This window comes from Belonocnema kinseyi, chromosome 2 (genome assembly GCF_010883055.1).
Source record: "Belonocnema kinseyi isolate 2016_QV_RU_SX_M_011 chromosome 2, B_treatae_v1, whole genome shotgun sequence".
In the NCBI taxonomy this organism is placed as follows: Eukaryota; Metazoa; Arthropoda; class Insecta; order Hymenoptera; family Cynipidae; genus Belonocnema; species Belonocnema kinseyi.
Window position 1 is genome coordinate 121673288 of NC_046658.1, and position 22205 is coordinate 121695492.

A 22205-nucleotide genomic window follows, 5' to 3' on the forward strand; every position below is an offset into this window, starting at 1 on the left:
TTTAGCGTGCAATCGACTCGGGATACTTATAAGATACTACCATGATTTTTTCAGATTTTTTGGTCCAAAAATAAATTAGGCCAAAAACCGGCCTTATTGACCCTCCCGCTTTGATGCTGAAACATTTTAAAGCATGTTGAAAATGTGAAAAACTGGAAACAGAATATTTATAAAATATATGGTACTTTTAGATAAGTAATAGAAGGTGAACACTTTTTAGGGACCGTACATAAATTTTCTTGAAAAGACAATCTTTTTGTTTTCAATTTCTACTGTTTGGTTAAAAATTCGTCTGTTTGGGTTAAAAATTCAACTGTTTTCGTAGAACTTTAACCTTTTGTTTAAAATTCATATTTTGTGGCCGATAAGTCGACTGAGATCTTTTTTGGAAGCAAACTATTTTTTCTGAAAATTTTTCTTTTTTATATAAAAATTCATATTTATTCTAAGAAATATTGCATCTTTCTTGGATAAAAATGCAACTGTTTTGTTTGAAAATTTATCTATTTCCCAGAAAATTTTCTTTTTATTTAAAATTCGTATTTTTGTGTTAAAAAATCAATTCAAATTTTTTTCGATGAAAATGCAACTTTTTTTTTTAACTGGCCTTCTTAATTTCAAAATTCACCTGTTGTAGTACAATTTTTATTTTTATTGGACAAACAAGCAAATGTTTGTTTTAAAATTTAACAATCTTGTTCAACAGTCATGCTTTTTGGCTAAAAATTCGACTATTTAGCAGAAGATTAGCTCATTGTTTACAATCCTTATTTGGATGTTGAACAATGAACTGGAATCTTTTTTGGATACAAATTTTTCTATTTTTTAAGGTTTTTTTTTAATTTATATTTTTTGGAAGAAGTGTCATCTTTTTAAAATAAAATTGTAACTGTTTGTTTAAAAATTCAACAATTTTGTTGAAAAGTCATACTTTTTGTTTGAAAGTTCTGTTTTTTTTTCTTGCAATTGTAAATATTTCGTAGAAAATTTAATTATATAAAAATACACCTGGTTGGTTGAAAATTCCACTGTTTGGTTGAAAATGTAACTGCTTCGTAGAAAATTTACTTTTTTTTAAATTTATATTTTGATGAAAAATGAACTGAAAAGTTTGCTGGATTAAAGTTCACTTTTATTAGAAAAGTTTGTCGTTTTTTTCATGAAAAATTTCTCTGTTCTACTACCAATTTCATCTTTCTTGGATAAAAATTCAACTATTTGGTAGAGAATTGAACTATTTTGTTAAAAAGACATTCTTTTTGGTTGAAATGTACAAAGTTAAATACCTAATTAACAAATGGAATATTCCAAATTCATCAATTGCAATGATAAATATTCTAACTCGAAAAATGTGAAAACAAATTAAATCAGTAAAATTTAACGATTTCAAATTCAAAATATTTGCTTTTGGTTCAAAAATTTTGACGAATTGGTTATATTTACAGTTTTTACTAATACAGAATAATAAAAAAGTATGAAATTTATAAATACATTTCTTGTTTAATCATTTTTTTGTTGTTGTAAATATCCAAAAACATGTTTTTTTTATTGAGTCATATGCACACATTAAAAAACAATTGAATATGTCGACCCTGAAATTTAGTCAGCTAAAAGCAAAGAAACATTTTATCATTTTTCTTTTTCGGAAAAAAAAAATTTGTCGTGATTTCAGTTTTTTGGGATTTGATTTTTTCTGCAATTTTGGAACGTTATAAACTCCACGAAAAAGAATCAATCCAAAAAACATGTTTTTGCACATTTTCGAAAAATTCGAAATAAGGCAGATTTTTTTTTTATTTTGAAAATGTTCAATCTTAAACTTAAAAAGAGAAAAGAAGATATTGAAGAAGATATTGCGTGAGAAAATGACCCTATTTTTTTGAGATTGTCTTTTTGTGATGCAACTATTTTGCTCCTATGTTTAAGAAAAAAAATTATACTAATGCTACCCGGAAAATTGGGAAAACCTGACATTTTTCAGGAGTTTTTGTATACCTGGAACACCCTGGAATTTGTGAAAGCAGCTTTATATTAAAGTATTTAACTATTTTATTGAAAATTTGTTTTTCATTTGTTTGAAATTAATTTTCTTAACTGATAATTGAATTATTCTATTTTTCTTCTTGAATTGATCGTTTTCAGTTGAAAACTTAAGTATCTGGTTAAAAATTGGATGTATTTTGTTGAAATATTCATCTTTTTGAATTAAAATTCAGCTGTTTGAGTTAAATATTAATCTTTTTCCTTAAAAATTCAACAATTTCTTTTTCAGTTTTTTCTTTCTCTTCACTGAAGAAGCTTTCTTGGATTAAAATCCAACGCATGCTGAAAAGTTGTCTTTTTGGTTGAATTCGACTGTTTTTTTTAATGAAAAATTAAAATATTTTTGGTTAAAATATCAACTAGTACTATTCCTTGGTTGAAAGTTACTCTTTTATTAAAAATTAATTTCTTTGATTGAAAATTCATCTCTTTGGTAGAAAATCAATTATTTTCATTTTAGTTTAAAATTCACCTTTTTGTCTGAAATTTCAACTATTTTGTAGAAAATTCATTTTTTGACTTGAAAATTCACCTCGTTTGGTTTATAATGAACTATTTGGTAGAAAAATCGGCTTTTTAGATGGAAAATTCATTTCATTTGGTTCAAATTAATTCCCTTTGATGGAGAATTCAATTTTTTAAAAATAAAAATACCTTTTTCTAAATTCAAAACTGAATTATTTCCGTAAAAATGTCAAATTCTTGGTTGTGAACTTTTTTGTTGAAAATTTATAGTTTTTAGTTAAAAATTTCTCTATTTTGTAAGAAAAATAGGCCATTTGGTGTTAAAATTCCACTAGTCTGTTGAAAATTCGCCTTTTTGATTTCAAAATTTATCTCATTTGGTAAAAAGTTCTTCGTTTATGGTTAAAAATGCTACATTTTTGTTAAAAATTAATCCACTTTGGTGGTGATTTCAATTTTTTAAATGAAAATTCCTCTATTTATGTTGAAAATTGAATTATTTTGGTAGAAAATTCAAATCTTTGGTTGAAAATGAACTTTTTTTTTTAATTCATATTGTCGGTTTGAAAATTCTACTATTTTGTAAAAATTTCGTCTTTTTGACTTGAAAATTCAACAATTTGGTTGAGATTTTTCTTCTTTCTTACCTGAAAAATCTTGTTTGTTTTGAAACTTAACTCAAATTTGGTTAAAATTTAATTATTTGTTGAAAATACAACAAATTTTTTAATTCATCTTTTTTGGTTAAAAATTCGTCTTTTTGTATTGAAAATTAACCGTTTTGGTTAAAATTTCAACAGTTTGGTTAAAAATTGATCTATTCTGTGGAAAATATATTTTCAACTAAAATTTTAGAAAAATTAAAGCGTTTCAAATCTAATTTAATTTAGTACTGTTAAGGTTTGCTTTAAAATTAATCTATTTTGATTGACGATTAACCTGTATTTTGTTAAAAATTCGTCTTTTTATTTCAATTCAACTGTTTTGGATTTCGAGTTGATTTTTTTTTATTGAAATAGCAACGATTAAATTTTTTATTGAAAAAATTGTCTTTCTTGGTTCGAAATTTTATTATTTGGTTAAAAATTAAATTATTTCTTTAAAAATTAAACTATTTTTTAAAAACTCATCCTTTTTAGTTTAAGGTTGAACTCTTTAAAAAATTCTTTTTTTGTTTGAAAATTCATCTGAATTTGAAAAATTAACTATTTTATTCCAAATTAACTTTTTTGTTGAAAGTTCAACTGTTATGTAAAAAATTTGCCTTTTTGGCTTGAAAAATCCACAATTTGGTTAAAAAATTTGTCTTCTTCTTTTACTGAAAAATATCTCTCAGTTGCAAATTTGTCTTTTTCATATGAAATTTATCTCTTTTATTAAAAATTCAACTTTCAGGTTAAAAATTAATCAGTTTTTGTAGAAAATGTAACTATTTAGTTGAAAAGTCAGATTTTTGGTTGAAATTTCGTCTTTTTTTCATAAAAAAAAAAATGAATCTTCTTGGTTGAAAATTCATTATTTTTATTGAAAATTTCGCGTTTCTTTTCTCGATTGAATCTTTAAGAATTTCTTTACTCTCATCTAAAAAATTAGCAAATAAATCGTCTAGGATTCACTCTTTCAATGCGTCATGTTTTCTTATTTCTTTCATTTATGTTTATGATTTAAAAAAAATGAATCCGAAACCTTGTAAAAAAAAGAGCATAAAATTGTGTAAAAATGTTTGATTTGTTTTAGGGGATTTCCCGACGGACTGAGATATATTTTTTTAAAATGAAATTCAAATTGTAATTGGAACTTTGTTTGCAGGTATTGAAACTTTGGGAGGAGTTTTCACTAGACTGATTACTCGTAACACTACTATACCCACGAAAAAGAGTCAAGTATTCTCAACGGCTGCTGACGGACAAACTCAAGTCGAAATTAAAGTTCACCAAGGAGAACGAGAAATGGCTACCGACAACAAACTCCTCGGACAATTCAGTCTTGTTGGAATTCCTCCCGCACCGAGAGGAGTTCCACAAGTCGAAGTTACTTTCGACATTGACGCTAACGGAATTGTTCACGTTTCTGCCAGAGACAAGGGAACTGGAAAAGAACAACAGAGTGAGTTTTTTTGTTGTTGTTGATATTTTTACGAGATATATGTTTAGGTTGAACAAAAATGTCAACAAAAAATCTGCCTGGATTACTTTTTTCTACACAATTCACAGATTAAGAAGCTGTTTAAATCGAAATCCTAGCTTATTTAGCTGTTCGATATTAGATTGGCTTTTGATAATAAAAATTAATAAAAATCGGCAATATTATAATGATTTCTTACGTACAATTGTCAGCTCTTTCCGAATCTGAAGTCGGAATTGCACTATTAAATTGTGCACTATTAAATTTATATCACTCAAAAAAGATATAAAAATTTCGCTAATTGAAAACTATTCTCTCGGTACCCTGCATTGAGTTTATTCTTTATGAATATCAATTTTTCAATATATGATTATTACAAGCATATTTATTACTTTCAACAATATACTGTACTTTGAACAAATACTGAAACATTATTATAAAATTATTTTAAGCTCTCGGTATCAAATTTTAATTTAAAATTGTAGTAAAATTTTACAAATTCTTAATTTTATTTTATGAAAGCTTTTCCAAGAATTGGATGCATTACAAGGTCCCGAAATATTTGATGGAGTTGGATATTTTACCTTAGTACATTACTTCGCCGCTTTTAAAGCTAGGGATAGAATTCTTAAATTCCCGAGAATTTAAGTTCAGGTTATATAACCGAGAATATGACAGAATTGAGGAGAATTTAAGAATTTATGATTTTTAACAATTATTTTATTGTTCAGATTATATTAGCGGGTGAATATCAATTATTTTGTGACTCAGACGTATTTAGGGATTACAGTGTTTCATATGCAAATTAAAAATCTTCAAAACATATTAATTTATTTAAAACAAAAAAAAAGTTTTTTCCACTTTAAAAGATAATTCTTTAAGAAAATACTGGAATTTTCAACAAATTAATTGCATTTTTAATATAATAGTTAAATATTCTAACTAAAAAAACAAATTACCATTGAAAAAGTGTCTTAGTTTATATTTTAATCAAAAAAGAATTAAATTTATGCAACAAAAGAAAATAATTTTAAAGCCAAAAAGACAAATTACCAACAGATAAAGATTTTTTACTCAAAGAAAAAATAAAAGTTTATCTAAATTATTGATACTTCAAACCAGAAGACAATTTTTCTTTATAAAACTTCAATTTTCAAAGAAAAAATATGACTGCACCACAAAAAATTAATTTTACACGAAACTGATGCATTTTTACGCAAAAAAAGGAAATTTCAAAGTAAGAAATAATTTTTTTAAAAGAAAACGCGAATTTTTAACTAAAAAATATCAATCTTAAAAAATGAATTCTAAACAAAAAAAGAAGTATTTTCCACTAAACAGTTAAATTTTGAACCAGACTTCAACAAAAAAAAAATTCAGAATGTAGTTTAATTTTGACCCAAGTAGTTGATTTTTCAATTAAAAAATATTAATTTATAACAAGATAATTAAACTTTTAACCAACGAGATAACTTTTCAACTTGAAATATAAATCTTTAAAAAAAAATGTTTTCTTAACAAAGCGATTCAACCAAATGTTTTAAACAAATTAGTTGAATTATCAAGGAAAGAAGAACGATTTTTAACCAAAAAGTTGCATTTTCATACAAAAAATGAAATTTCTTCTATAACAGATGAAGTTTTAAATCAAATAGATAAATTTTCAACAAAAAAAGTTGAATTTTCTGTCGAAAAAGATTTTAGTCGAGTTTTCTCGATCAAACTACGAATTTTTTAAGAAGAAATAATTTACTACCAAAAAAATTTAATTTTCAATCCAAAAAGAGGAATTTTTACACAAAAAAATGACTTTAACAAAATTGTTGAATTCTCTAGCAAATAGTTGTATTTTTATCAAAAATATGAAATTTATCTTAAAGCAGTAGAATTTTTTATTACAAAAAAAAAGTTGAGTTTTCATACAAAAAAGATTCCAGTTAACTCAGTAACATCAAAAATTGAAAAAGATAACATTTTTTCAACCAAAAAGGATTAATTTTTAACAAAATATTGAAATTATCTACCAAATAGTTGCTTTTTTATCCAAAAAAGATCAATTTTGTACTAAAACATATGAATTTGTAATAAAAAACAAAAATTTTTTGTAAGTGAAACTTTCATCCAGAAAATATTTCAGTTCATTTTTCAACACCAAATTATAAATTTTAAACAAAAAGTAAATTTTCTACGAAATAATTTCTAACCAAAAAGTTTCAATTTTATCAAAAAAAAGATTTTATTTTTGCTAAAGCAAGTAAACTTAAAAATAAAATAGACAGACTTTCAAAAAAAAGAGTTGAATTTTCAACCGAAAAGTTAACGAAAAAATGTAATTTTCTAGTAATTAAAATAAATTCTGAGATTCTCAGAAATTCTCAGGTATCTAAAGGGCTAAAAATTCTTACTTTCGGAACATTAAAAAAATTCTTGATGACTGGTCCTTCATACTCTGAATCTAAAAGATTAAAGAAAGCACTTGTAGAATTCTCTTGTTTACGTGTCTATTTTATTTATTTTATATTTAAATATATAGATTTGTAATTAAATTTGTTTGATCACAATCAACCTTTTAAAAAGAAATTTGTTTAGCTCTGATATAATCAAAATTAAGAGAATATATTTAGTCATAAAAAAAAGAAGTGGCCTAAATTTTTCAAATACTTTTTCAAATACTAAAAATCTATAAATAATTTTAAATAATCATAAATAAGAACAAAAAAGGAAACCTTCATATCCCGACGTTCACGTCGTGTTTTCTGGATAACGCTAAGAATGGTATAATTAACTAAATTTAAAAATAGATATGTTCTAATCTAAATAGAAATGTATTGTATTTCTACTTCAATATTAATTTAGTGATGAAAATTTTGAAATTCCGACTTCAGATTCGGAAAGAGCAGGCAATTTTTGCGTAAGAAATCATTATAATATTGCCGATTTTTATTAATTTTTATTACCAAAAGCCAATCGAATAGCGAACGGCTAAATAAGGTAAATGAGCTTGAATTTCGAGTTAAACAGCTTCTTAATCTATGAATTGTGTAGAAAAAAGTAATCCAGATACATTTTTTTTAGCATTTTACACGTTTTCCAAGTCTTTATTTTTTTTCATTTAGAAAGCATATCATTTGCAATGTTTTTAGAAAAAATAAATTTCAAAGGTTAACAATATTTCTCGTAATATTTAAAATTCTGCAATTTTGAACAGTGAAAATGAGAGTGATTATTTTTATTTATAGAAATCACATTTTTTAGTAAAAAAAATCTATCCAGTCGTTTTTAATATCGCTTGATACTTATATTGTGCGATACTTATTATAATATATTTATCGTTTTTAAAATTTCTATAATTTTAATTTTAAATTATAGTTTTAAATGCACAATTCTAAAACGATTTAATTTTTGAGGCCTTGAAAAGAAAGTTTTTTAATACATTAATTTTTAGATTAATCTTGGGGGATTTCGAATTTTAAATTCAACAATATTGTAGTTTTAAATTCAAATATTCAAAATTTCAGGACAATTCCGCTATTAGATATTTCAAAACTTCATATTAAAATATTTCGTAGTCAGTTTTGAATTTGATAATTTTTTATGTAAATATCAAGTAATTTAGAATTCAAAATCATAAAATTATACAACTTCAAAAATTGGAATCAAATCAATAATTTCAAATTAGGTTTTAATTTTGCAATTAAAATTGAATTGGTTGGATTTTGGAAAGCATAATTAGAAATTTAAAAATTATTAATTTGTAAGCCATTAAATTTCTTTTTTAATTTTAAATGAAGTTCGCATTCGTTTCAACTTTCCGGATTATAATTTTTTTATTTTTAATGTTTCTCATTTAAAATTACTATTTATTTTGAACGTTTTTCAGAATTCAAAAGTTTATAATTTTTTAATATTCAATTTTGAACGCTTTAAATTTTTAATACTAAAATTTAAATTCCTTTTGATCTTAAATCATCCAATTTTTAAAATTCGAATCTTACAAAATTCATTTTTTGTTCAAGTTGACGGTTTATCTCTTTGGTTGAAAATTTAATTATTTCGATAAAAATACTTTTCATGTTTTTTTGAAATGAAATTGTTTAACCTGATAATGAAACTATTCCATTTTCGGTTAAAAGTTGATATTTTTATTTAAAAATGTAACTATTTTGTTAAAAATTTATCTTTTTAGTTAAAAGTTCAACTCTTGCGTTGAAAATTCGTGTGTTTTTGTAAAAATTCATGCATTTTGTTGAAAATTCGTCTTTCATGGTGAAAATTTAATCATTTTTGGTTGAAAAGTCGATTATTTGACTTGAAATTAAACTAGTTTCTAACAAAATTATTTTTTATTGAGGTTTTATAATTATAGGTGAAAATTCAACTATTTAATTTTAAATCCAATTTAATCTTTTAGTCTGTATATTGTGTAAGTTAAAAATTTAACTATTTGGTAGAAAATTTATATATTTGGTTGAAAATTTGTCTTTTTGTATAGAAAATTATTGTTGTTTGTTGAAAATTAAACTTTTTGATGAAAATTCACCAGTCTTCTAAAAAATGGTATTTTGGTCTCGAAAATTCAAATATTGGATTGAATTTTAATCTTCTTCTTTTTTTTTAGAAAGTCAACTATTTTATTAAAATTTCTAATTATTTTTGGAAAATTCAACTGTCTTATTGTCCTAATTTTCGTCGAAAATTCAAATATGTTGTTGAAAATTCATCCCTTTGGAAACTTTTTTGTTAAAAATTCAACTTACTGAAAAAGTGTGTCTTTTTGATTTGAAAAAAATATACTTTTGTAGTTAAATCTTTGAATATTTTTTGGAAAACTCGACTCTTTACTTTAATTTTGAGCGTTTCGTATTGAATTCAATACGTTATCTTCATAAATTTTCTTTAAAAGGATTTATAAACGTGAATCGACTACAACACTGAATTTAACGTCGAATTGATCTTTACTTTAATTTTTTTTTTTTTCAAATTAGTTGTGATTCAATCGAGCGGTGGTCTGAGCAAAGACGAAATCGAGAACATGGTGAAAAAAGCCGAACAGTATGCCCAGGAAGACAAGGTGAAGAAGGAAAGAGTAGAGGCTGTGAATCAGGCGGAGGGTATTGTCCATGATACTGAGTCTAAGATGGAAGAGTTCAAATCACAATTGCCACAGGAAGAGGTAATTTTTCAGGAGCTAAGTGCTTCTTAATTTGCCTATTAGTTGTCCTCTATTTTGTATATAATGAAAATTTCTCCTTTTTTTCCAGTGCGACAAGTTGAAAGAACTGGTTGCAAAATTGAGAGAAACTTTAACTAAGAAGGACGAAACCGATCCCGAAGATATTAAGAAGCAAACGAACGAACTTCAACAAGCAAGTCTCAAATTGTTCGAGATGGCCTACAAAAAGGTACGTCTCCTATTTTGAAACAACTTTTATATTTTATAATTTCCGACGAGGGGTTGACCACTCATTTTTTGAGTTTACATCAGATTTGAGCAAGATTTCAGAACGATTTGTGATTCAAAAGGATTCAAATATTGTACAAAATTGCAATAGATTTCAAACAGTTCTAAGATTTCAGACAATTTCAAAGATTCTAAAAGATCTAATGATTTTCAGAAAAATGTCACAAAGTTTTCTAAACAATTTCAGAACGATTTAAAAACTTTAAAATTATTTCAGAAGATTTCAGAAAGATTTCAGAAGGTTTAACAGATTTTAAAAGGTTTTAGTCTATTTGAAAAAAATTTCATAAAGGTTTCAAATTTTTGAAAAATTTTACTAGATTTCAATGATTTTAGAAAGATTTTAAAAGGTTTCCGGTTCAATAAAATTTACAAAATACTTCAAAAATATCAAAGATTAAAAAATTTTTCACGGATTTTAGGAAAGTTTCAAAAAGTTTTCTAAAAAATTGCAAACATTTCAAAGATTTTACAAGATATCAGATTTCAAAGATTAAACTATTTTAGACAATTTCAAAAAAAAAATAAATAAAAAAGATTTCAGAAAGATTTGCGTTTAAAAAAAGAATCACAAAATACTTCAAAAATATCAAAAATTTATCAAGATGTCATGGTTTTTAGGAAAATTTCACAAAGTTTTCAAAAACATTTCAACAAGAATTTTTGAAAATAGCAATAATTTCGTAAAAAGTTTAAAAGATTTCACAGTTTAAAGATTTTAAACGTTTCAAAGATTTTGCAAGATTTCTAAACATTTTACGAATAATTCCAAGATTCTAAAGATTTCATAAATTTTATTTTTCATTTGTTTATTTGATAAAATCATATCCTCCATCCAAAGACCACTAACGGGCTCAATAAAATATACCCTTTAAAGATTTCACAAAGATTAAAAATGATTTCACGATAAGTATTTTGTAAGATTTCAAAGATTTACAAAGATTGCAAACATTTTGAAGATTTCAGAAGATTTCAAACAATTTCACAAAGAATTCGAAGATTATCAAGCTATTTGAAACATTTCATAAAGATTTTAAATTTTCACGAAGACTTTTTTTAAATTTGTTTATTTCACGAAATTATAGCCCACTGCCAATGGCGAACAACGCGTTAAATAAAATATACTTTTCAAAGATTTCACAAAGATTTAAAGATATATAACAAAGATTTCAGAAGATTTCACAAAGATTTTAGACGATTTAAAACATTTTAAAGGATTTTATACAATTTCAACAAATTTTACTTATATTAAAAAAAATATATCAAATATTTTTAAGGATTTTACAAAGCTCTTAGTTTCAACAAAATTCACAAAGATTCAATAAATATCAAAGGTTTTTAAATAATTTACTGCTTTCCGAAAAATTGTACAGAGATTTCTCAAAGAATTTAAACATTTCAAAAAAAAATATTTACCAGATTTATGAAGGTTTCATAGATTTCACGAAGACTTTTTTAATTGTTTATTTCACGAAATTATACACCACTGCCAAAGGTGAATATTAGGAAAAATAAAATATTTGTTAAAGATTTCACAAAGATTTTAGTTTCTAAAAAATGCACAGTTTTCAAAAATATAAAAGGTTTTAAAATATTTCATAGTTTTCCGAAAAATTTCACAAAGATTTTCCAAAGAATTGAAATATTTCGAAAATTAGGATTTTTTAAAGAACATTTACGAAATTTATGAAGATTTCATAGGTTTTGCAAAGAATTCCAATATTTTAAAGATGTTTGAAAGATTTTACGAAGATTTAAGATCTTTACGAAGATTATTTTTTCATTTCTTTATTTCACGAAATTATAGACCACTGCCAAAGGTGAATAACGGACTCAAGAAAATATACTTTTTAAAAAGTCCACAAATATTTAAAGCATTTAAAAGTATTTTATACAATTTCAACAAATTTCACAAAGATTTAAAAAAATATATATATATAAAAAATTTCAAAAATATGAAAGGTTTTTAAATATTTTACGGTTTTCCGAAAAATTTCACAAAGATTTTTCAAAGAATGAAAACGTTTCCAAAATTACAATTAAAAATATATATATACCAGATTTATGAAGATTTCATAGTTTTCACAAAGAATTCCAAGATTTTCACGAAGACTATTTTTATTTGTTTATTTCACGAAATTATCAGCCACTGCCAAAAGCGAACAACGGATTTAATAAAATATACTTATTAAAGATTTCACAAAGATGTGAGACGATTTGAAATATTTTAAAGGATTTTAACCAATTTCACAGATTTAAAAATGGCAAACGATTTCAGAAAGATTTTAGATTCTGAAAAATACACGGTTTTCAAAAATATCAAAGGTTTTAAGATATTTCACGGTTTTCCGAAATATTTCACAAAGATTTCTCAAATACTTCATAAATTTCAAAATTTATGATTTTTTAAAAAGCATTTACCAAATTTATGAAGATTTCATAGGTTTCACAAAGAATTCCAAGATTTCTTAGATGTTTCGAAGATAATTTTTTAATTTGTTTATTTTATTAAATTATAGGCTACTGCCAAAGGTGAACACTGGGTTCAGCAAAATATACTTCTTGAAGATTTCACAAAGATTTAAAACATTTAAAAGGATTTTATACAAATTTCACAAACATTTAAAAAAAATTTCAAAGGATTTAGCAAAGATATTGGTTTTAAACAAATTTACAAAGATTTCAAAAATATGAAAGGTTTTGAAATATTTCACGGTTTTCCGAAATTTAAGATTTTCACGAAGATTATTATTTTTTTAATTTCTTTATTTCACGAAATTATATACTACTGCCAAAGGTGAATAACTGTCTCAGGAAAATATAATTTTTAAGATTTCACAAAGATTAACAAAAATATAAAATGGTTTCACAAAGATTTAAAAAATATCAAAGATTTTAAAAGATTGTACGGTTTTCTTAAAATTTTCACAGAGATTTGATAAAAGAATTCAGACATTTCAAAAATTAAATTTTTATTTAAAGAGTTTACATGCATCATGAAGATTTCATATTGGTTTCACAAAGAATTTGAAGATTTTTTTTATTTGTTTATTTCACGAAATTATAGCCCACCGCCGAAGGCGAATAACGGGTCCAATAAAATATATTTTTAAAAGATTTTCACAAAGATTCCAAAGATTAAAAAATATTTCAGAAAATTTCACTAAGATTTGAGACGATTTAAAACATTTTAAAGAATTTTATACAATTTTACAGATTTAAAAAATATATTTAAAATTTCAAAATATTTCAGAAAGATTTTAGGTTCTAAAAAATAATCAAAGTTTTCAAAAACATCAAAGGTTTTAAAATATTTCACGATTTTTCGAAAAATTTCACAAATATTTTTCAAAGAATTCAAAAATTTCAAAATTTAGGATTTTTTAAAAAGCATTTACCAAATTTATAAAGATTTCATAGGTATTTAAGATTTTCACGAAGATTATTTTTTCATTTCTTTATTCCACGAAATTATAAGCCACTGCCAAATGTATATGTATATTATGATTGAGGCTTTTTAAAGATATAAAAAGATTTCACAGATTCTAAAGCTTCTTAAAGATTTCTGAAAGTTTGCCGACATTTTTTAAAATATCAAAGATTTCACAAAAATTTTAAACATTTAAAAATTCAAATATTTCCTGCAGGCTTTGTACACCAGATTTCAAAAGTGATCTCGCTTTGTTAACTGAAACATTTTAAATAAGGCAACAAACGAAAAATTAAATTTTTTCCAGATGGCAGCAGAGCGCGAAGGACAAAATCAAAGTCAAAGTTCGCAGCAGGAAGCCGAGGGCGAAACTAAGGAGAAGAAGGAAGAGAAGAATTAAGGCGCAGTCTTGCTATTTATTAAGGCAAACCTTCACATCAGCGTAGCTGCATTTTTTTTTGCATTTGCCACCGAGTGGACGAATTCAATCAATAATTTGAAGGCTAGTATTAACTAAAATAGTATTCAAAATTTTTAAAGTGCGCGTTTAACTCGTGGGTGCAAAGTTACAAACGAGAATTGAATTTGTGATGGTCGCAAATTTCTGAGACTTAGACTTTTTACACTCAGATTTTATTTATGCGACTACACCGAATCGTGGGTGTGAATGCATGAAAGAGAAAATCATTTCAAAGGAGAGTCTGAAGTGTGCGTGGTAGAAATATCGAAATGATGACTTGTAAATAAATTACTGTTAGTGTTACTCCGGTGACGACGATATTTTTTATTTGACGCATAATACGCCAGTCGTATTTTTGTTCAATAAAACGTTTAACATTTTTTTCATTTCTCAGAATTACGTATTTTTTGGAAATCCTCTCAAACTTCCAAAAACAGACTTTACAGCCCAAAATATTCTGAAAACAGGGGAATTTAGACTACTTTTTTTCATGAACAGATGAATTTTTTACCAAAAATTTCCCGATTCGAAAATATGTTTACGGTCAATTTGAAATAAAAACTGAGCTGCAAATCATTTTAAGAAATGTTAAGCAAGAAACACTAGACATTGAGCTGTTACATTTTTTTCAAAAATGAAAACTTCTTAAATTAAAGGTTAAATTATTTTGATTTTAAATAGTATAAAAATCCTTAAAAAGTTTCAAAATCTTAAAAAATATACATGTTGTTTTACATTATTTAATATTTTTAATTATTTAAAAACTTTTTTTCCAGAACGTCTAAACTTTTTAAAAAATTATTTGAATTTTTCCAAAAGTATTTCCTTATAATCTTCCAGATTCATTTTTGACAATTTTGGGTATCTTGTTAAATATTTTTTAAATTAATTTCTCAAAATAAAAACTCATTTTCAATTTTCCTGGGAATCTTAAGAAAATATTTTTTATTCTTTTGAAGCCTTTCACTATTCTTAAAAAACTTCCAATTTTTTTGTTTGAAATCTACACAAAAAACTATATTTTGTTTTAAATTAGGCCATCCTGAGCTAGTTTCACAGAAATTTTTATATGAATAGTCGGATTTTGTCGGTATACGTAGATGGACACTTAGTTTAAATTATTTGGAATAATTTCAAATTTTACATTAATTTTTTATCTTTTCAGAACTTTGAAATATCTCTTCGACTTACTCGATTTTTTTTAAAGAATAATAGTTGTTCAATATTTATTTATACATTATCATTCAACAATTTTACTTACAAACTAAAAGTTTTCAAATAGAAAAATTGTTCAGTTTTTTTTTAGTTTGGAATATTTTATTTATTATTACTCATTTTAGATGAACAGTCAAATATTTCTAAATATTAACCAATTTATGTTTTTCTTAATTAAGAAATTTTCAATTTCAGACTGAAAAAATATTTTGAACTTGAATGCAATAATTGATTAATAATAATAAATATATTATTTTGAAGTTATTTAAAAAGTGAAAATAGTTTATAAAGTTTCAATCGGGCGTTCACATTTGTTAACTACTAAGATTGTCCAATTGAAACGGTTTAATTTTTAACATTAAAATCTGAAAATTCTTAAATTCCGAACTGATCCGAATCGTCTTGTGAAATCAATTTAATTATAATTCATTTGTTATTTCCTAATGCACAGCTTAATTTAAAAAATCATTATAATTTATATTTACAGTTTACGAACCAAAAATGGTTTTAATCCCAAATTTTCAATTTCAACTGCTTATAATTTTTAATTCTTGAAATTTAAACAAAAAACCTTACTTTGCTACGAAAAGATGAATTTTTAAATCAAAAGGTGCATTTTCATTTTTAAAAAAAGGTCCCACGAAATAATTTCTAATCAAGAAAGCTTTTTTTGTCAAGAAAGAAAAAAATTCAATCGAAATTTCGAATTTTCAACTTCAAAAGAGGATTTGGTTACAAAACAGTTGAATTTTTAACCCCAAAATATTAATTTTCATCAAAAAACATTGTTTTTAACCAAACCGCTAAATTTTCTAAAAAAAATGTTAATATTTCAAACCGAAATGAGGAATTTTCTTTAAAATATTTGAATTTTTAAGCTAAAATATCGATTTTTAGCATTCAAATAGTTAAATTTTCAACAAAAAAAAAAAACATTTTCAACCAGTTGAATTTTCATCAAAAAAGTTAATTTTTAACAAAATAGTTAAATACTCAACCAAAACAGATTAATTTTTAACCAAAAACGTTTTAATGTCAATCAAAAAAGATGCATTTTTTATTCAAAAAGACGAATTCTGTACAGAAGAGTTGAATTTTGAACCAAATAGTTGAAATTTCTAGAGAAATAGATCAAGTTTCAACTGAGAAAGGTTTTTTAAGGCAAGAAAGAAACAAAATTTTAACCAAATTTTGGAATTTTTGACAAGAAAAGACGAATATTCGGCAAAACAGTTGAATTCACGGCAAAAAAGCTCATTTGCAATGAAATAGTTTAATTTTCAACCTTAGATATATTTTCAACAACAAAAAAATATTTTTTTCAAACCAGATCAACGTTTGATCAAACAAGATGACTTTTTAATAAAATAATTGGATTTTGAACAAAATAATAAAATTATCAGCCGAAAAAGTTTACCTCTGGACCATAAATATAATAATAAATTTTTCAATTTAAAATAATTAATTTTCAACCAAAAATGTAACTTTTCTGTCAAAGGTCAATTTTAAATCCTGAAGGACGAACTTTGTATTCAAAAAGTAGAATGTTCCACAAACTATTTGAATTTCCGACCAAAAAAGATGCATTTTCAATTTAAAATGTGATATTTCAACCAAGAGATGAGTTTTTAAACTAAAAAGACGAATTATCAATGAAAGAGTTTAATTTTCAACCAAGAAAGATTTGTCAGTCCAGAAAGAATTTTCGACAAAACACTTTAATTTTCGACCCGGAAGTATGAATTTTCAACAAAAAAGTTAATTTCCAAACAAATATTTGAATTTTCTATCAAAATAGTGAAATTTTAAACCAAACATTTGCATGATTCACCAAGAAAGATGACACTTCTTCCAAAAGAGATGAGGTTTCAAACCAAAAAAATTAATTTCCTGACAAGATTTTTCAACCAAGAAAGAAAAAAAATTCATCAAAATTGTGGAATTCTTAAGGCAAAAATGCAAATTCCCAGAAAAAAAGTTAATTTTCAATCAAATGAACTAAATTTTCAACCAAAGATGAAACTTTAACGAAAAAAAAAGAATTTTTTTACGAAGTAGTTTAATTTAAAAAAAAAAGAGCACTTCTATCAAAGATGAATTTTGAATCTCCAAGGTCGAATTTTATATTAAAAGAGAAGTATGTTTAAGAAAACAGTTGAATTAAAAAAAATGCATTTTTAATTAAAAATGTGATATTTCAACCGAAAAAGACGAATTTTTAACTAAAGAGTGGAATTTTTAAACAAAAAAGATTTTTCAGGCAAAGAAAGAAGAAAATTTTCAACCAAATTGCGGAATTTGCAACCCAAAAAGACGAATTTTCTACATAAGTGGAATTTTTAACCCGAAAATATGAATTTTTTCCGAAATAATTTAATTTTCATCATAAAAAGTGGAGTTATCGATAAAGTAGTTGCAATCTTCACCAAAGGAGATTAATTTTTAACATCACTGTTGCATCTTTAACCAAAAAGGATGAAATTTCTACCAAATAAGATGAATGTTCAAACCGAAGACGAATTTTCAAGAAACCACCTGAATTTTAAAGCCAAAAAGACGGATTTTGTACAAAGAAGTGAAATTTTCAACTGAAAACTATGAATTTTCAACAAAAGATTTGAATTCTCTACCAAAATAATGTAATGTTCAATATCAAAAGAGGAATTGTCAATAAAATAGTTGAATTCTCCGCCAAAGGAGATTAATTTTCAAAAAATTGTAGCATTTTTAACCAGAAAGATTGAAGTTTTTAGCAAATGTGATGAATTTTTTAAACCGTAAAGACGATTTCTCAACCAATTATTTGAATTTAAAGCAAGAAAGACGGATTTTTCACAAAGCAGTGGAATTTCCAACAAAAAAGTTAATTTTCAACAAAAAAATTAACATTTTCTACCAAAATAATTCATTTTGCAACATAAAAAAAGAAATTATTTAAAAACTGTTACATTTTTCGTTAAAAAAAAACTTAATTTAAAAAAAAAAGTCAACTAAAAGTGGAATTTATATTTTCAGTTAAAAAAAATTTTAAACAAACTAAAAATTTTCAACAAAATATTAAAATATTTAATCAATGGGATGCATTTGAATTTGTTACTAAAACGATGAATTTTCAACTGGCATAGTTAAATTTTCATTTAAAAAAAATAATTTTCAACAAAAAAATGCGAGTTTTCAAGCAGAGATAAATTTTCAACAAAAGTATTATTTTTCAACAAATAATTTAATAGTAGATATCTCAACCTAAAGAGATTTCAATTTTAAATAAAAAAAGAATCGAATGCAACCAAAAAAGAGGAGTTCTCAACGAAAAAATATATTGAATGAACTTTTAGAAAAAATAATCGAGTTTAAATTTAATCGAAAAAATGAGAAACAGGGAAAGTTTTTTTAAACTGGCGAAAAGGAAGGTATTAAAAAAAAAGGGTATAAATAATGAAATATTTATTATATCATATCTTAAGTCTACGTTTTTACATTACATCAGATAAAAATATCTTATAACAATAAACGTAATAAGAATATCGTATGAGTCTTTAAGCGTAAACTTAGTATTTAAAAAAAATTAAATACAAACGAGGTGAAATAGGGTCTTAAGTCTAAAAACTGGAGATGTCACATTTGGATTTTTCTTCAAAAGAGAATGAGAAAAGGTCTTTTTAGATTGTGGTTTTTACAATCCTATTGATCGCTAGACAGAATTTGTGCACTTTTTCCGCACAATTTTCGAAAGCGATTCACAATCAGTTTCTTGACAGCTTTAGTAAGATTGTGTGAGAGATCGTAAGGATCTTGTATACACATTGCAGAATCAATACGGAATAATTCTGGATCGGGTTCAGTCGTTACGTGTTCCACGTAGCTTTTCATTTCGTCAGGCAAGAGCTGAAGGTACAAAAATTCCTTTTTCGTTTTTATGAGTCCCAGAAGAGGACATGCTACATTAAATCTGTAGTCGAATGCGGCGTAGTAGGAGAAAAAACCTCGTAAAAGTTGTTTTGTCGTCAATTCGGTTGCCCAGTTAGGTACTGAAAATTGCCTCATTCCCACATCCCACCCTGAAAACGAAAACATATTAGTTTTATTATTATTCCAGATTTTCCAGGACAAAAAATACATTTTTTCAGACACTGTTCGGCGATTCTTGGAAACGAAATTGAAAGTATTTTTCAGGTTTTGTAGGTCAAGAAGTCAAGTTTTTTTCCAGGTCTCCTTTTTTCACATCAAATAATGAAATAATCGTTTATTTATTGGCTAACCGTTTTTAAAGATATCAGAACCATAAATAAACAAATTCTTAATTTTTTGTAGACATAAGTCGTCAACCAAAAAGATGAATTTTTAAACAACAAAGTTAATGTTTGATCAAAAAAGACGAATTTCCATCTTATCTAATATACAGAATTCATTCAACTAATATTTAGTAATTAATTAATTAATTAATTTATACCAATTTTTGATCAAATTATTGAATATTCAAGCCCAAAAAATTCATTTTCTACAAAACAATACAATTTTTAACATAAAAGTTAATTTTAAAAGCAACTAGTTAAATTTTCAAGTATAATTATGAATCCTTATAAAGAAATGAGTTTTTTTTACAAAATAGTTTATATTTAAGTCAAATAATCGGCTGTTCAACCAAAAAGTTGAACGTCCAACTAAAACGATAAAAAATTTTAACCAAATAGACAAATCTTGAAATAAAATGATCAGTTTTGAACCAAAAATGGAATAGTTTGTCAGTATTAACAATTTTATTTTCAACCCAAGAGATGAACCTTTAACTAAAAAAAATATATAAATTTTTAACAAGCTAGTTGAATTTTTGAAAAAATATGACTTTCAGATTATAGTCGTATTTTCAAAAACCAGGGTGGCGGCCCAACCGGGAAACCGGGAATTTTACGAATTTTTAGAAGAAAAATCTGATAAGTTCGATTTTGACAGTTTTTTTTTAAATAATGGAAGTGAAGTTTTAAGGATTTAAACAATTCAGAATTAAAAGCATTTGAAGTTGAAATTTTTTATGAAAACCAGTTTTATTTTATCAACTGTATATATAAATAAATAAATTATTTTTTAAATGGATCACAACTCTAAGTATAGAAATCTGAACAATAACTGATTTAACCAAATAATTATAGATCGGTTCAAAATTTGAGAATTTTCAGATTGTAACTGTTTCAATCCGAAAGTCTTGATAAGAATTAAAATTAATATAACATTTATTCCGATAATTTTATTTTTAAACAAAAATTTTCATGATTTATCAATAATATATTTTTAATTCCGAGTTTTAGGTCTCCCTTTATATTATATTTATTATTTTTTTTAGCCATTAAAAAATGTAAACCAAATATTTAAAAGAAAACTTTAAACAAAATGGTTAAAGTTCAACCAAAAACATTGCATTGTCAACGAAATAATTGAATTTTTTAGAAGACAGTTTAATTTTCAACAAAAAAAGGTGAATTTTCTATCCAAATAGTAGAATTTTCAACAATTTGCTGGATTTCCAACCAAAAAGGATGAGTTTTTCCTACAATAGTTTCATTTTTAACAGATTACTTAAAGTTTCTACTATAAAAATAGAATTTTCAGCCTAATTTTCAATCTTCACGTAAAAAGATCAATTTTCAATCAAACAATTTGATAACAAAATAGTTTAATTTTCAATCGAAAAAGCATTTTCAACTTAAATTATGAGCCTACATCGAAGAAAGTTAATTCTTCCCAAAGTAGTTCAAATTAAAAAACCAAATTTTAACCAGAACACGAGAACAGTTGAAATTTCAACCGGAACTATTCATTCTCTACCAGAAAGATGTATTTTCAATCAAAATGATGAACCTTTCAACAACAAATTTTTTTAACAAAGTAGTTCAACTTTCAACAAATAAAAATTTTTCCGTCAAGAAAGAAAAATATTTCATTCAAACTATTGAACTTTTAAGCCAAAAGATGGATTTTTGATCAAGCAATTGCATTTTCAGCCCGAAAATATACTTTTTCAACAAAAGAAGATCAATTTTCAACGGAAAATTGAAAACTTATATTTTCAGGTAAAAAATTAATTTAAAAAAAATAAATAAATAATTTTTAGCAACATAGTCAAATTTTTAACCAAAGAGATACACCTTCAAAGATAAAAAAAAATTGTTAACAAAGTGGTTAAACTTTGATCCAAGTACTTGAATTTTCAATTAAAAAAATATATGTTAGTCAAAAATAGAATAGTTGCATTTTTAATAAAAAAGATCAAATTTCTATCAAAATAGATGAATTTCCAAATTAATGAAGTTTCACAAAAAGAAGTGAATTTTCTACCAAGAGAGATTTTCCAGTCAATATAGAAAGAAAATTTCTAACCAAATTGTTAAGTTTTCAAGCCAAAAATACAAAACAACTGCATTTTTAACCGAAAAATGTGAACTTTAAATAAAAAATTTAATTTCCAATCAAATAATTGAATTTTCAACCAAACTAAAAAAAATCTTTTTTATCTAAAATCTTATTTATCTAAACACGATACATTTTCAAACAATAATGAAACAGGTAAATTTTCAGTTCCAAAATTAATTCTCAACCCAAAAATTGACAGAAAAAAATTATTAGATTTGAAGAATTTAAGTAAAATTGTTGTTAAGTTGCAAAAATCGGGAATAAATTATATATTTTGAAATATTTTCGATCATCAAATGAAAATTGCCAAAAAACGGTTCAGCAGTTTTTTTCTTCAACTTAAAGGTCTTTAAACTAAGTGCGACTTTTAAATTCAGAAAAAATTTTAAATATCGCATTCGATATGAAAGAAAGTGGAGTAATTAGAGCAGCTTTTTTAAAGATAGGTACTTCGTTTATTATTGTTATTATTATTGTTAAATTTGAGAAGACAGAAAATAATGAATGACAACATTCTAAAGAACGTTAATTTTGTAATGGAAATTTATAACTTTGTCAATTATTTATAAAATAACGCAAAATTTAAAATTGATTACAAACTA

At 24.6% G+C, this 22205-nt stretch overlaps 2 protein-coding genes across 2 annotated transcripts in view; one reads left to right on the forward strand and one right to left on the reverse strand.

The window, feature by feature from the left end:
* LOC117168100 (heat shock 70 kDa protein cognate 5-like) overlaps window positions 1-14376 on the forward strand; it is a 33590-nt gene extending 19214 nt beyond the window's left edge. The window contains exons 8-11 of the mRNA XM_033353477.1: window positions 4318-4614; window positions 9618-9805; window positions 9894-10034; window positions 13831-14376. Of these exons, the coding sequence (XP_033209368.1) occupies window positions 4318-4614; window positions 9618-9805; window positions 9894-10034; window positions 13831-13923 (719 nt within the window). The 3' untranslated portion in view covers window positions 13924-14376. The remainder of the gene's footprint in view (window positions 1-4317; window positions 4615-9617; window positions 9806-9893; window positions 10035-13830) is intronic.
* Window positions 14377-18815: 4439 nt separating this feature from the next.
* LOC117167157 overlaps window positions 18816-22205 on the reverse strand; it is a 28297-nt gene continuing 24907 nt past the window's right edge. Inside the window, exon 5 of the mRNA XM_033351878.1 lies at window positions 18816-19256. Coding sequence (XP_033207769.1) covers window positions 18880-19256 — 377 coding nt within the window. The 3' untranslated portion in view covers window positions 18816-18879. The remainder of the gene's footprint in view (window positions 19257-22205) is intronic.